Source organism: Nomascus leucogenys, chromosome 18 (genome assembly GCF_006542625.1).
Source record: "Nomascus leucogenys isolate Asia chromosome 18, Asia_NLE_v1, whole genome shotgun sequence".
NCBI lineage: Eukaryota > Metazoa > Chordata > Mammalia > Primates > Hylobatidae > Nomascus > Nomascus leucogenys.
Genome location: NC_044398.1, coordinates 36492095 through 36508982, shown reverse-complemented (window position 1 = coordinate 36508982; position 16888 = coordinate 36492095). Strand labels below are relative to the sequence as shown.

The 16888-nt window shown below is 42.4% G+C and overlaps 1 protein-coding gene across 1 annotated transcript in view; it reads right to left on the bottom strand.

Moving 5' to 3' along the window:
- The window catches only part of LOC100587725 (glutamate dehydrogenase 1, mitochondrial), a 42325-nt gene that overhangs the window by 3659 nt on the left and 21778 nt on the right, over positions 1 to 16888 (bottom strand). The window contains exons 5-11 of the mRNA XM_003281951.4: positions 13528 to 13622; positions 8463 to 8642; positions 6717 to 6854; positions 6491 to 6628; positions 5973 to 6053; positions 4964 to 5087; positions 3496 to 3587 (exon numbers count right to left, since the gene is read on the bottom strand). Of these exons, the coding sequence (XP_003281999.2) occupies positions 3496 to 3587; positions 4964 to 5087; positions 5973 to 6053; positions 6491 to 6628; positions 6717 to 6854; positions 8463 to 8642; positions 13528 to 13622 (848 nt within the window). The remainder of the gene's footprint in view (positions 1 to 3495; positions 3588 to 4963; positions 5088 to 5972; positions 6054 to 6490; positions 6629 to 6716; positions 6855 to 8462; positions 8643 to 13527; positions 13623 to 16888) is intronic.

Below are 16888 nucleotides of genomic sequence, written 5' to 3'. Positions count from 1 at the left end.
CACTGATATAGTTTGGACACTTATTGAGTACATACTCTTCCAGGTACTAGGGCACACTAGAGAATAAAATCAACATTCTGTTCTCAAAGACTTTATATGCTAGTGGAAAGACAGTGTATATACATGGACTTCAAACCACGAGGCTAAGTGGATCACTGAAGTTTTCAATCTAGATAGAGAAGTGGTTTAGAGATGCAGGCCTTCCAATGTTAGGAGACTGGAGAGTTGAAGAGATACCAGCAAGAGGCAATTGAGAAGAAATGTTTAGTGAGGTAGGAAGAAAACCAGGAGAATGTGGTATCCTGGAAACTAAGCAAAGAAAATGTTTCAAGGTGGGAGTGTCAATTGTGACAAGAACTGCTGACAGGTCAAGCAAGATGAGGACTGAAAAATAGCTATTGGATTTGGCAATGCTGGTGTCACTGGCTGTCTTGACAAGAATAGTCTTGGTGGAGCAGGTTCAAGTAAAGAAGAATTGGAGGCTGAGTATATACAACTCTTCCAAGGAGGTTTGCTCTACAGGAAACAAATGGCAATACTGGAAGGGGAAGTGGGATTAAGATGTATACATTTTTTAAAACAGCATTTGGTAAGCTGAGGGGAATGACTCAGAGGAGGGAAACTGCTGATGTAGGAGAGAGGCGCAGACTTGCTAGAGAGGTGTATCTGAAGAAAAACCATCCAATGCCCACAACAAGAACTGGACCTAAGAAATGAAAGCACAAAAAGCTGATCTATTCGAAGAGAAATGACACAGGACTGGGTACAGGTACCAGGAGCTGGGTAGATGTGGAAGCTCCCAGGCTGCGTCAGTTTTACCTGTGAACAGATAGCAGGTCATGAGCTGAAGTGCAGGGCAGTGAGGAGAAAATATGACGTAATCACTCAGGAGACAGGGAGAATGAATAGAACACGGGAAAAATAGTATGACTGCTGGGCAGCTCTGAGCGCCTACTTGAGGTTAGCGGTCAGGGTGTGAACTGCCAGCAGGGCCTCCTACAGGGTGGAGGCATGGAAGAGACTGCTGGGATTTAATTAGGGCTTAGGTGTTAACAAGGGAGTATGATGAAGGAAACAAGACCGGGGAGTGACTGTAATGATGGAGCATGGAATTTAAGTTAGATAAGGAGGGAAGTGAGGGCACTGGGGGGATAAGGGAGAGTGGAAACATGGCAGGGTCAATGATGTGGGTCCTGATAGTGCCAAACAGGGGCAGGGGGCAACTAGAGGGAGAGAGCTTGAGAAAACTTTTATTTTTTTAACTGACAAGGCATATGCTGGGCAGTGGGGTGACCAAAGGGACGGGTGAACAGTCCTCTGGCAGCGGCAATAGCAGCGCAAGCCCTTCTGATGCACTGCTAGCCACTTGGGATGGATGTTATGTATGAAACAGTGGCACACAGGAGACTTTCAGAGAGCCACAGAACTGCAGTGACACTTAAGCAGGGAGGGGATCAGTGTATTCCAGATACAAGGACCAGAACAAAGACATCACTCTAGGAAAAAGGAAGGTTTACTGAGGGGAACGGTTAGTACCTAGAATGGGTAAAGCATTTTTTCTTTCTTTACAACAAAACCTTTAACTTTTTCCCATGTTGCAATATAGTCTCAGAACTGTTTTCCATCACTCAATATTTCATAAGAAGATACATTGACGGCCGGGCGCGGTGGCTCATGCCTGTAATCCCAGCACTTTGGGAGGCAGAGGCGGGTGGATCACGAGGTCAGGGGTTCGAGACCAGCCTGACCAACAAGATGAAACCCCGTCTGTACTAAAAATACAAAAAAATTAGCTGGGCGTGGTGACAGGTGCCTGTAATCCCAGCTACTCAGGAGGCTGAGGCAGGAGAATTGCTTGAACCTGGGAGGCAGAGGTTGCAGTGAGCCGAGATCGTGCCACTGCACTCCAGCCTGGGTGACAGAGCAAGACTGTCTTGAAAAAAAAAAAAAAAAAAAACAAAAAAAAGATATATTGTAACTTACCCATTGTAATATATTCTTAAACTATGAGTGAATATTTCCTAGGATGTATTATAAGATATGTCAGCCATTTCCCTGCTCCAGAACTTTAAATAAAACCAAATTTAAAAATTCTCTACACCATTTCTTTTCTTTTCTTTTTTTTTTTTTTTGAGATGGAGTTTCGCTCTTGTTGCCCAGGCTGTAGTGCAGCGGCGCGATCTTGGCTCACTGCAACCTCTGCCTCCTGGATTCAAGCGATTCTCCTGCCTCAGCCTCCCGAGTAGCTGGGACTACAGGCACGTGCCACCAGGCCTGGCTAATTTTTTGTATTTTTAGTAGAGACGGAGTTTCGCCATGTTGGCCAGGCTGGTCTCGAACTCCTGACCTCAGGTGATCCACCTGCCTTGGCCTCCCAAAATGCTGGGATTACAGGCATGAGCCACCGCACCTGGCCTAAACATAGTTTCAATAACATCATCGTGCATGGAGTGGTTCCTCCTCTTTTGAATTATTTTCTTAGGATAAATTCCCAGAGGGGAGATTATCATAGCACCAAAGGGCAGGAACACTTTAATAACTTCACATTTTCCAAAGAGCTGCACCAATCTGCACTGTCACTAGAACAAAGGTACAACTGTTTCACCACATACATGGTGAACGTAAGATCCATCAATTGTTTTTGTTAATACATTAAAAAAAAAACACCTTTTTAAAATTTGTATTTCTTTAACAATGAGGTTAAATTTTTCCCCCAGGCTTATGTGTTATGGACTTTTGTTTTTCCTGTCTTCTATCATTTACTGGTAAAGAAGTTTCCCTCCCTCCATCCCTCCTTTCTTTTTTTTTTTGGAGGGGGGCGGGTAGTGGCGGCGGGAATGGAGTATCTCTCTGTTGCTCAGGCTAGAGTGCAGTGGTGCAATCTCGGCTAACCTCCACCTCCTGGGTTCAAATGATTCACCTGCCTCAGCCTCCCAAGTAGCTGGGACTACAGGCGCGCAGCACCACGCCTGGCTAACTTTTGTATTTTTAGTACAGATGGGGTCACCATGTTGGCCAGGATGGCGTCGATGACTTGACTTCGTGATCCACCTGCCTCGACCTCCCAAAGTGCTGGGATTACAGGTGTGTGCCACCATGCCTGGCTTCTTGCTTTCTTTCTTTATTTTTGTAGAGACGGGGACTGGCTATGTTCCCCAGGTTGGTCTCAAACTCTTGGACTCCCAAATAGTTCAATCTAATGCTTACTATTTCTCCGAAGCTTAAAATAATTAAAATACATAATAATCCTTCACTATTAAGACATGTGCATGAAAAATACCAAATTTATTTATTTTATATTTGTTTGTAGTCACTAGGATTCTTACTCCAGTTTTAGAATGTAATGAAAAGGGAAGGTACAAAACACACGTCACGCACTTACTGTCAAGCTAATTACAAAGACTACGTCGCAAATGAAATCCATCTAACCAGCTCTGTCTGAAGGAAAGAGCAGGGAGCATGTGTGAAGTACAACTGTGGGGTCACCACACTCACCGATATCCTGTCTTGGAACTCTGCCGTGGGTACAATAGGAATAGTTCCACCATGCTTTCCAAATTTTCTTTCTAAACTCTCTTGAACAGACACTATAAAAAAACCCAACAGATCAAGATATTGCTAACAGAAAAAAAAAAAAAAAAATCAAAAGTAGTCCCAAACTATAACTGTAACCCAAAAACTTATACAGTGTTTTTTTTTTTTGAGACGGAGTCTTGGTCTGTCACCCAGGCTGGAGTGCACAGGCGTGATCTCGGCTCACTGCAAGCTCTGCCTCCCGGGTTCACGCCATTCTCCTGCCTCAGCCTCGCAGTAGCTGGGACTACAGGGGCACACCACCACGCCCAGCTAATTTTTTGTATTTTTAGTAGAGACGGGGTTTCACTGTGTTAGCCCAGGATGGTCTCCACCTCCTGACCTTGTGATCCGCCTGCTTTGGCCCCCCAAAGTGCTAGGATTACAGGGGTGAGCCACTGCGCCCGGCCTTATACAGAGTTTTAATGACATAAATGGGTTAATCATTTAAAACTCAGTCAAGAAGGAATAAAACACATTGCCAATTTCCTATATAAATGTGAATTTAGGTCACTGCTCTGTTTCCATAACACCCATTACCAGGGTTTTTCCTTGGCTCTATTAAAAAGAAAATGCTGGGGGAAAAAGAAAAGGAAATAGATGGAACACTTCACCCAGATTCTCACAGTGGGCTGACTACAGAAGCTCAGTAGGAGGTCTTGGTCTTATTTCAGCTTGATGAGAAATTCTACTCTTAAATGTGGAGCTTACTCTAGTCAAAGAAAAACAAGTATTCTCATCAGGAGTCTCAAAAACAATTCTTGACACTAGATAGGCCTTTACTAAGAGCAACCAGAGACAGAAATTAGTATCGACAGTGGGGTTTTAAAATCACACTTAAAAAAATATTATTGGCTGGGCGCAGTGGCTCACGCCTGTAATCCCAGCACTTTGGGAGGCTGAGGCAGGCGGATCATGAGGTCAGGAGCTCAAGGCTATCCTGGCCAACATGGTGAAACCCCGTCTCTACTAAAAATACAAAAATTAGCCGGGTGTGGTGGTGAGTGCCTGTAGCCCCAGCTACTTGGGAGGGTGAGGCAGGAGAATTGCTTGAACCTGAGGTGGAGGCTGCAGTAAGCCGAGTTTGTGCCACTGCACTCCAGCCTGGGCGACAGAGTGAGACTTCCTCTCAAAAAAAGAAAAAAAAATGTAGATTATATTCTGTGAACATTATAACACAGAATAAAAATCTGGATATAAGTACATGGGAGAGTTAATATCCAGAAGGACATTGTGCATTTTTGGTCTAAGTTTCATGAGACAAAATATTATTTTCTTTTCTGAGACTCAATTCTTTCCCAAAGGGATCAGTTCTCACAAGTGGACCTTTTTATAGCCTTTTAGCTGGCTCAAAAGATTAGTTTTGGCAAACAAGATTATCGATACTCACTGAGCAAGTGGTAGTTAGAATCCCTTTCATATTTGAAGGTCAAACGGCCATAGCTGACATGATTTAGATTCTTTAGCCACTCAAAGTAAGATACTGTCACTCCTCCAGCATTCAAGTAGAGATCCTATACACAAAAATAAGACACCAAAGAAATTAGAAGATGATCGTTTTTGGAAAAGCTTAAAATGAGCCTAAGACGTTAATTTCAATACCAAGGTAGACTGAACTTCAAATATCGCAAATATATTTTAGCTAATATCAGGAATTTCACACTTAATTAATACTCCTCCCCACCCCGCCCAATTCCATCTAAGGCTTTTTCTATTTAGGAAAAAAAAATCTTTTTTTGGCTTATTAATCAAGGAAAGTCAATAATCTTTGGTTAGAGCCTCTTCTCTACCAGAAGTTCTCAGACTAAATGGCTTGCCCACCAACCAATTGGACTGGACTGTCCACAGGGCCTCTCAGGAGATGGGATTCTTTCTCCTATTACCTAAGGGTAGCCCATTTCAGTTACATTAAATGTCTTAAGTGCTTTCAGCAAAAAGCGTTCTTTAAAATGCATCCCAAGCCCACACTAATTTCCAGTAACTTTTTGGTGTAGACTCATGCTTACCTGCTAAAAAACCTGAGCACGTGTTCCTCATATTAGTTTTCTGAGTAAAGCCGGAAGGGGCACTTGAAATGCATAAGGTTAGGAATCATATAGAAAATCTTAGAGCTTAAGTTAGAATAGTGTTTCTAGCATAGTACACATTTATATAACCAGACTCTTAGAAGGCTAAAGACATTCGGTAAAGAGCCTGAAATTGGAATAAATGTTTAGATCAAAGTGAAAAGTAACAGGCTTAGAATTAACCATGCTTCTACTATATTTTCTGAAAAGTGAAATAAAGATGAATTCACTAGAGCTTGGGAGACTAATAATTCCTCTCTTCCTCCAAATTCCTTGCAAAAGACAATTATGATCCTAAGTACATATAAAACCTAATAAATACAGATGACTTACTGGAATAACCATAATGTTTCTCTCTAGGAAGATCTTGTCAGCTTCTGGAGTTGTTGGCCCATTGGCACCTTCAGCAATGATCTGCAAGAGAGTCAGGAACATAGAGAAATGCCAACACCACCATCAAATCCCCTCCACTGAGGGCAAGAGATGTGCATATATGAACAGGGGGCTGTGGGGAGAAGTACAGTTTCAGTTAAAGTTAAATAGAGGTTATTTTGCTCTGCAAAGTGTATAAAACTACCTGTCACTTTTCTACTTATCTAGGTTTTTTTTTTTTTTTTTTACAGGATTGTCAGGCGGATCCATTTGTTTTGGTAATGGTTGCACAACTCTGTGCCAGTAGCTAAAAGCCATTAAATTATGTACCTTAAATGGGGGAACTGTATGATATGTGCAGTATGTGCCAATAAAGCTGCTAAAAAGAAAGAGAAAACTCAATCAGACTCTTCTATGATCCCCCTAATGTCATTCACATTGATAATGTTGGTTTCGGTTTCTATAATGTTGTCAGTCACCTTGGCTTTGACTCTGGGTGCGTTGGATTTGGTCAACTGCTTCTCACTGGCAGCTGGGATCAGTATGTCACAGTCGGCCTCCAAGATGCTTCCTTCATAGGGCTTTGCCTTGGGGAAGCCCAGAATGGACCCATGTTGCTGCCATTGATTGAAAATCACAATTAATAGCTGCACCAGAGTTTAAATGTTTATATTTAGTGTCTATGCCATAAAAATGTATTAATACCAATTTGAAGTCTTCCAGTTCCTTTGGGTCAATACCATCTGGATTCCATATACTCCCATCAGACTCACCAACAGCAATACATTTAGCACCAAAACGATGTAAATATCTCATAGAGTGTAGGCCCACATTACCAAATCCCTGTGAAGAACAATTATCCATAACACAAAAATTAAAGTCCTGGTATAGACAGCAAGAGTCATATTTTGACCAATGTAAATCCACATTCTGTTCATTTAGAAGTTAACTCTCAAAATTCTTTTGCCAAAAGAAACAATGTACTAACTGGTTTCTCTTCAACAATAAAATTCTCTGTTTAAGAATGTGATGACCGGGCATGGTGGCTCACGTTTGTAATCCCAGCACTTTGGGAGGCTGAGATGGGTGGATCACTTGAGGTCAGGAATTCGAGACCAGCCGTGGCCAACATGGTGAAACGCCGTCTCTACTAAAAATACAAAAATTAGGCGTGGTGGTCCGTGCCTGTAATCCTAGCTACTTGGGAGAATGAGGTAGGAGAATCACTTGAACCTGGGAGGTGGAGGTTGCAGTGAGCCAAGATTGCACTCCCGCCTGGGCGATAGGGTGAGACTCCATCTCAATCAATCAATCAATCAATGGCAGTGGTGGTAAGTACACCACCAGGTCCTCAGTCCTTGATGATCAGACGTCCTATGTTGTGAAAAGGGATGTCAATAATTTGGAGAAATACAATTTTTTTTTTTTTTTTTTTTTGAGACCGAGTCTCATTCTCTCACACAGGCTAGAGTGCAATGGCACAATCTCGACTCACTGCAGCCTCTGCCTCCTGGGTTCAAGTGAGTCTCCTGCCTTAGTCTCCCGAGTAGTTGGGATTACAGGCGCCGCCATCATGCCTGGCTAATTTTTCTTTTTTTTTTGAGACGGAGTCTGGCTCTGTCACCCAGGCTGGGGTGCAATGGCACGATCTCGGCTCACTGCAAGCTCCACCTCCCGGGTTCAAGCGATTCTCCTGCCTCAGCCTCCCGAGTAGCTGGGACTACAGGCGTGTACCACCACACCCGGCTAATTTTCCTATTTTTAGCAGAGACGGGGTTTCACCATATTGGCCAGGATGGTCTTGATCTCTTGACCTCGTGATCTGCCCGCCTCAGCCTCCCAAAGTGCTAGGATTACAGGCGTGAGCCACCGTGCCTGGCTTAATTTTTCTGCTTTTAATAGAGACAGGGTTTCACCATGTTGGCCAGGCTGGTCTCGAACCCCTGGCCTCAACTGATCCACCTGCCTTGGCCTCCCAAAGTGCTGGGAATACAGGCATGAGCCACTGTGCCCAGCCACCACTTCTATTTTAAAGTAATTTCAACTTAATTAAGATTCTCCTAAGTAAAATACATGTTAACACATCAAACAAATTTGGGTCAATGTGTAAACCTTTCTATATACTTACAAAACTTAGAAAATTATGTTAAGAGACTTGCCCTTCTAGATATAATTTCAAGTTTGAATACTAACCAGTATTTTGGTTGAATCTGGTGATAGTTTGGTTGAAGTTGATAATAGTTTCACATGTACTTGAGAGATACCTAAATCAGTTCTAGTTACATGAATCATACCAAGGTTCAAAAAACAAAAGATCTATTACTCTGAAAACCACCACTCTAAAATTTAAGAGATTTGAGATAACTTAATTTTTAAATTACAATTCTAAAAACATTGAAAACTTTACTTAATATCTATCAGTTATTAAGAAAAATTTTTTTTTGTTTTTACCTGAACAACAAATGTTTTATCTCCAAACCCTGGTGTCATTCCTAAAATGCTCATGTAAGAAGCTTCATTGATGAAGTTTTCAATCCCATGGAAGACACCACGGCCAGTAGCAGAGATGCGTCCATGGATTCCCCCTTGGCTGATGGGTTTACCAGTAACACAGGCATGTGCATTAATATCCTGTAAGAGGGGGTAATTGAAAGAATGAAATGTCAAGTCCAATTTCTCTGTTGAAGGAACATAATGAATTAAAGTCAAAGCACATTCTCACTTAATTAAAAATATGCTCATTAGGAGTGTGTGTGTGAATGTATTTAAGGTACACTTTTACCAAGAGAGACAAGACTCACTTTTTCAGCTTTCTGTTCCTAGAAAATACAATAAAATAGACTATATATATATATTTTTTTTTTTTTTTGAGATGGAGTTTCACTCTTGTTGCTCAGGCTGGAGTGCAATGGTGCGATCTTGGCTCACCGCAACCTCTGCCTCCTGGGTTCAAGTGATTCTCCTGCCTCAGCCTCCTGAGTAGCTGGGATTGCAGGCATGTGCCACCACGCCCAGCTAATTTTGTGTTTGTAGCAGAGATGGGGTTTCTCCATGTTGGTCGGGCTGGTCTCAAACTCCTGACCTCAAGTGATCTGCCTGCCTCGGCCTCCCAAAGTGCTGGAATTACAGGCCTGAGCCACCACACCCGGCAAAGTAGACCATATTTTCTGACAGAAAAAACAAGACTGTAGGGATTGAACATCAAGTAAGTACAAATAACATCACAAAAGTGGAGCTAGCTCAGCCTAAAGCTATCATTCCTTCAACAAGTATTTAAGCACTACTAAATCAAGGTACATACGCATCCCATTCACGAGTGTCTTAAAATCTACTATAAGACTTGAGCATGTCACCAAAACAGAGCCTGAGACAGGAAGAGGCTTTACAATTGTCTTGGATGGGAAGACTCAATGCTGTATTCTGCCACTTTTTAAAAAGGAAGCTTTTAATATAACTTGATACTTAATATAACATGATATTCAAGTTCATCTAAGAGTAGACTAACAAAGTATTTAATGAAGTATTTTTAAAAAGGTATGTGTGGGTGAGAGTCCTGTGCTTCTGTGTGAGCAGAGTATCTTTGGTAGCAGTGGTTAGGTCTGCAAAGTGGAGATGGGGGTTAGCAGTCTTCACCACCCATCTTTCTGTCCTCTTTCAGTTGAAGATGTGCGTATATTCTTGTTCAGAAACAGGTGTAATTAGAAAAAAGAAGAATTGGGCCTCAGGAGGGCTTCCCTTCCAAGACATCAACTATACTATAAACATGGCCACGAGAACACTGCAGAGTAAACTCATCAGTGGAGCAGGAGAAACTAGAGACAGTCTTATTTTGTATAGGCAATCAATATAAAATGAAAATCCATATAAAATTTTAAGTCAGTGGCAAAAGTATAAAATACTCAATAAACTTGTTGAAGCAATTTGCTTTCCATGTAAACAAAATAAAATGCCTTACTTCACACCAAACCCCTAACTCCCAACATATACTTAACGTTCCAGCTGGCTGAATTAAAAAGTGATCTGTTCTTTATTGTTTAAATATTTTTACACAGAGAACTTAGAATTATATTATTTGTGTAATTACCAACAAAAAGGATGAAAGCAAGGAAGAAAAATGCAGTCTAGTAAAGTGATTTATAGAATCAGTAGTTTTCCCACAGTTTGCTTTCATGAATAATTAACACTTATGAATACAGAAATGCAAACCGAGTGCCAAATGCTTTTAAACAGTGAGAATGCAAATGCTGGGGCTGAAGGAAATACTGTCTGGGGTCAGGCCTGGCGCCAACTGCCAGGCTCCCCAGCATACGTAATAGTCCTGAAAGCCAAGAGAAGAATACATTCTCCCACCTACACTGCACTTCTAGGTGAGGCTAGGACAAAGAGGGCGGCATGTTCCAGTTCTCATCTAAAAATGAGTAGCAAAAACAATTGCGTCCTTCCCTTAGGCCTTGATTTTAGATTTCTTATCACTCAAAGAAGGAAAACTGTTCACCAGTATAGTTCAAGCGGCAGTGCTTCACCTGAGTCCAGCCTGGTCAACATGGTGAAACACCGTCTCTACTAAAAATTCACAAAAATTAGCCGGGCATGGTGGCAGGCACATGTAATCCCAGCTACTTGGGAGGCTGAGGCAGGAGAATTGCTTGAACCCGGGAGGCGGAGGTTGTGGTGACCCGAGATCGTGTGACAGAGTGAGACTCCATCTCAAAAAAAAAAAAAAAAAAAAAAAAAAAGAGACCACACCCAGAGCTCATTGCTAAATGAGCTCCTGATCTCAGATGATCCACCTGCTTCCGCCTCCCAAAGTGCTGGGATTACAGGCGTGAGCCACCATGCCCAGCTGGTCTCTTGTTCTTTTTAAGCAAGCCACTACATTGAATAGTGTAAACCAGTGGGCAATATGTTATGTGTACCTCATTCTCAGTACTAACAGCAAGAGAAAGTCTTGTGAAGCATGGCCCCTTGAACTATACTGGTGAACAGTTTTCCTTCTTTAAGTGATAAGAAATCTAAAATCAAGGGCTAAGGCAAGGATGCATAAAAAGGTGACAGGTGGAAAACTGTCCTTTTTGGGAAGGGCAGTTGAAACCACAATTATTTGAAGGGTCTATATCGTTCCTGTTTTATTTCAGGGGGTTGTATAATTTACCTGATGTAATACCTATAGATATTTATTTTCTGGTACTTACTAAGGGCTACGTACAGTTCTAAGTGCATTAGATTATTATTCATCTAATGCTCATGAGAGTCTCACAAAGTAGGTACTATTATTACTCTCATTTTGCATAGGAGGAAATGGAGGCACAGAGACTCCTAGGTCACAGCATTGATGGGTGAAGGTGCCAGGGTTGGACTTCAGGTGGTCTGCCCATGTTCCCAGCCACGGCATGACATCACTTCAGGAAATGTCCCCATTTCCACATTCTTCCTCTTCTCCAAGGCCCATCTTTTCACTATGAAAAGAATTCCCGAGGCCTTTATTCCCTTGGGGGACTTCACTACCTCTACCAGCCTGCATCTCTTCAGCATTGTCTATCTCTTGCACTGGTGAATCTGTGTCTTACAGCCAATAAACATGCCAAAAGACAATAAAAACCTTTTTCTTTGGGTAACAGCCACTTTTCAAGCTGTCTTCTTTCTGCTTCTCTCCAGTGCGATTTATCTTAGTTGGAGGCTATACTTCATGCCCTGCTTCCCTCTTCTTATCCCCTTGCAGTCCGGGCCCCTGTAGTAGTCTCCTGCCCTCAAGTCTTCAAATGCACACTTAGCTGAGTCACACCTGCTTGAAACCAGCTCTTTGCTGGTTTCCCTCTGTTTTCAGGACAAAGACCAAAGTTCTCATGGTCATCTACCAAGCAGTAACCTGGCCTGACCCTTTTTTCTACTGGCCTTTCTTATCCCACCTTTCTCTTTCTCAACTCTGGCCACAGTAGTCAGTCCTTAGCCTCCCAAGTTCACCCAGCTTCTGAACTTCAGAACCTTCCCTCAGGTACTTCCTTCTGTTCCAAACACTTGCCACTATCCCTCCCCTAGTCCACGTCCACACACCCGTCTGAGTGCAGACCAGAAGGTTTTATCTCCTAGGAGGCTTTTTCTGACCTTACCTTGAAAGGATTTAAAGGACTGGATGGGCCTGTGATTCTTTTTCATAGCTTCAAAACAACTTCTAGCAATTTATCCCAATTGTAGTGAACACGCTGCTTACACATGGCCCTGCATGTAGTAGGCATAAATGTATTTTTTGACTCAATTTCTCTTCTTACTCCTCAAATGTTTCATTTTTTAAGGTTGCACCCCTTCCAGGGACAGGAGTTATGTTTCCTCTCATGTTCAGTTCTGTGGTACTACCTCTGCTCAGTCCCCAGACTCAGGCTCTCCCGGTTCTCTGTGACTCAGCCTGGTCCCTTTCCTTAATTCCACATATATCCAATCCAGTTTTGCCGAGTCTCTCTGTCATGTGCCTCACGTGCCAATGCTCTTCTCCTGGTCCTCTGGCTCCTGGGCTTGGTGGAAAGGCACTGACACCACAGGAGGTTCTCTCCTGGCGCCAGCACAGCTGGACACTGCTGCCAGCCTATTTTTCCCCAGGAAGGATCAGCAAAATTTCTCCACTGACTACCATGTAAAACACAAACACTGGGGCTTGGTGTTTTTGTCCTGGTTCATTTACCTCTTCATTCTTTCTTTCTTTTGTTTTGAGACAGGGTCTCACTCTATTGCCCAGGCTGGAGTGCCATGGTGCAACCACGGCTCACTGCAGCCTCAACTTCCTGGGCTCAGGCGTGCCTCCCAGGTAGCTGGGATTATAGGTGTATACCACCATGCTTGGCTAATTTTTGTATTTTTTGGAAAGACAGGGTTTCCTCATGTTGTCCAGGCTGGTCTCGAACTCCTGGGCTCAGGTGATTCACTTGCCTTGGCCACCCAAAGGGCTGGGATTATGGGAATGAGCCACTGCATCCAGCCTTCACTCTTACTTTCTATTACCTTTATAAATATGTCTTACCTTCAGACAATCTGAACCCTGTTGTTTCTCTTCCTCTTATCCTCCAAATCTCTAAATGTTCATATTCTACCCATTTTCAAGGTCTAGCCCAAATATCTCCTCTAGAAAGTCTTATTTCAGAATTCATAATCTCCACTGTTGTATTACATTATTTCCATACCTTATCTGCTTATGCGCCTTAGTTCCTCCTTAAATGGAAGCCCTCTGAGGGAAAAATCAGAATTGAATGCTTCTTGATGTATGTTCTAGTGTCTTAGCATAGTGGGCTGCCCTGGTCAGTAAGTGTCCTGTTCCAGTGACAAGCATAGGGTAGCATATAAGTAAAGCTCAATCCGTGTTCATTACGATTTAAGAATAGACAAGTAGACATAAAATAATATGCACATCAAGATTATGATTGAATGAGAGAAAAATCCAGCGATTCTCAACTTTTGATATAATCAGTCAAACTGTTAATTCTTGTAGAGAGCAAATGCAGAAGCCTTGGGGCTTCCAGTGGGTACTCACATAGTGCCCTATGGTGCTGGCATAGGTATCAGCGATCCAGGACATCTCCCGCTCACCTGTGCTCATGTCTGGAGCAGGCACATCAATGCCAGGACCTGCGGGGGCACAGGGAAAGAACAGTGCACCAGTTTTTAAGAAAAATTCTTCTCGAACACAAAGATCCATGCAAGTCTCTGTAATAACCAAGTTACCATGGCTAGAAAACTTTAGATCTCATTTAGGTAGCTAATCAAAGTCCTAGAAATATTCATTAAATGTTTCACTATAAAACGCAGACACATACAACATTACATAATAATTTATCTCTCTGGCATTTACTTGCTATATGTTTGGAAGTTAGCTATGCACAACAGATATAAGCCACTCCATAGGATTTCTGATTGTGTGACCACAGGCTAATCAGTTTAGCCTCTCTTGACCTCATTTCACTAACATGCAATTAGAGATAACAGTACCATTGTGTTCTATATAAGCAGGATTATTATGGTTAGGGAGTTGACATGTATGACATGGCAGAGTAACATGCTGCTTAGTGGGGGTATAAGCCCTCCTTACCAAGTAGAGAAAAAGGGGAGAAGATCATATTGCTAAAGCAATTGTGTTAAGCCCCATATTATTTTTACTTGTGGAAGAATGTGGCTGTGACCTATTATTCGACACTCAGCACATATAAGGTTTTAGGCCTTAGCTTTCAGTTCCTCAGATCATAGGAAATTAAAGTTTTAGGCTAACAAATTAGCTTACAGGCAATAACAGGAATCACTGACTGCACTACTACTGACAGCTACAGTAAGATCTCTGATAAAAACATGTTAAGTGACGCTCACTCAAATCTGTAAAGGTGCAGAAATACTCCTCTCAAACACAGTAAAAATAAAAACAACCTAATTATCTTGTATGCCAATTAAATGAAATATGGTATACCTATGCAAAGTACTAAACAGCCATTAAAAAGGATAACTTACATCCATGTAAATTACCTGGAATTATCATGAACATACATATGGAAAAAGGCAGGTTTCATACAGCATGTATAACATGTTCCCACTTATAATGTTTTTCTCTTCCCCTTTCTCTCTTCCCCCCATATATATATTGTTTATAACTTTCTATATTATTTCAACTGTAAAATACAAACTCATTTTTACAAAACGAAAAACACAACTTAAAAAATGGTTAAACTATTAGGCTGAGCACAGTGGCTCACGCCTGTAATCCCAGCACCTTGGGAGGCTGAGGAGGGCAGATCACGAGGCCAGGAGTTCGAGACCAGCCTGACCAACATGGTGAAACCCTGTCTTTACTAAAAATACAAAAACTAGCCGGCATGGTGGCACATGTCTGTAATCCCAGCTACTCGGGAGGCTGAGCCAGGAGAATTGCTTGAATGGAGGAGGCGGGGGTTGCAGTGAGCCAAGATCGCACCAGTGCAGTCTAGCCTGGGTGACAGATTAAGACTCTGTCTCAAAAAAAAAAAAAAAAAAAAAAAGTTAAACTATTAAACTATTATGTCTTCCCCATAAAATAATTAAAGGTCTTTCTAAGGGCTGTACCCAATTATTACTATAAATTTTACTTTTTAGTCAACAGAATCAGTATATTGTAATGTTTTCCTATAACTCAGGGGCCCAAGGCCTAAATAATAAACTTTTTTGAACAAGCTGTGATGTAATGGATACAGGGCCGGTATAAGACAACTTTGAAATGGTCAAGGATCGCTTTTTACACCCTGACCCTCTCCACCTCCCACCTAATCTGTAACTCTATGTCTTAGCACCCTTTCCCTTAGTCACCTTAAAACTCTCATGAAGTCAACGACAACAACAACAACAACAAAATCTCGTGAAGTCTAACCCCACACAGCACTTGGAAAGATTAATGCCATATTCTAGCCTCATCCACTGACAAAAGGGCTCTCTGGTGCTCTCCAGCTCCTATTTGCTCACTTTCCATTCCTTTAGTGACATACCTCTCTGCTGGAGGTCAGTACAACTTGTTTAACCACTCCTTTTCTCCCAATATACAAATGACAAATTGGTCCTGAATCTTTCTAGAGGTATCTACAAAAGTATTATGCTTGCTTTAGGATTAAATAAGCTTGTTACCTCAAACAACAATTCCAACTAGGCCGGGGCAGTGGCTTATGCCTGTAATCCCAGCACTTTGGGAGGCCGAGGCAGGAAGATGGCTTGAGCCCAGGAATTTGAGACAAGCCTGGGCAACATAGTGAGATCCTGTCTTGATTAAACAATACATTTAAAAAACAAAAAACTGGCTGGGTGCAGTGGTTCACACCTGTAATCCCAGCACTTTGGGAGGCCGAGGTGGGCTGATCACGAGGTCAAGATAGAGAGACCATCCTGGCCAACATGGTGAAACCCCGTCTCTACTAAAAATACAAAAATTAGCTGGGGGTGGAGGCGCGTGCCCATAGTCCCAGCTACTTGGGAGGCTGAGGCAGGAGAATTGCTTGAACCAGGGAGGCAGACGTTGCAGCGAGCTGAGATCACACCACAGAGCTCTAGCCTGGTGACAGAGCAAGACTCTGTCTCAAAATCAAAAAAACAAAAAACAATTCCAACTGGAGAAGGGCTCTGGCAAGTGGCAAGTCTGAAACACATGGTTTGTAAATCAGAAACACGTAATGATAAAATCCTTCTCAAAAACAGTCTATACATGCTAAACGTGAAATAGCTTCTGCCATCCAAAACAAAATCACAAGGTATTAATTATTAGGCCTATGAGTTTTCTACTCCATACAAAACTAATGTATAGGGATGCACAGATTACAAGTAGTTCCTGAGGCCGGGTGCGGTGGCTCACGCCTGTAATCCCAGCACTTTGGGAGGCCAAGGCGGGTGGATCACCAGGTCAGGAGATGGAGACCATCCTGGCTAACACAGTGAAACCCTGTCTCTACTAAAAATACAAAAAATTAGCCGGGCGTGGTGGCGGGCGCCTGTAGTCCCAGCTTCTTGGGAGGCTGAGGCAGGAGAATGGCGTGAACCTGGGAGGCGGAGCTTGCAGTCAGCCGCAATCGTGCCACTACACTCCAGCCTGGGTGACACAGCAAGACTCCATCTCAAAAACAAAAACAAAAACAAAAAACAAGTAGTTCCTGAATAACAGATATATTCTTTTTGTTTTTTTAAAATTTTTATTTTTTAAGACGGAGTTACACTTTTGTTGCCCAGGCTGGAGTACAATGGCATGATCTCGGCTCACTGCAACCTCCGCCTTCCAGGTTCAAGCAATTCTCCTGCCTCAGCCTCCTGAGTAGCTGGGATTACAGGTACCCGCCTGACTAATTTTTTTTTTAATTTTTAGTAGAGACGGGGGTTTTACCATGTTGCCCAGGCTG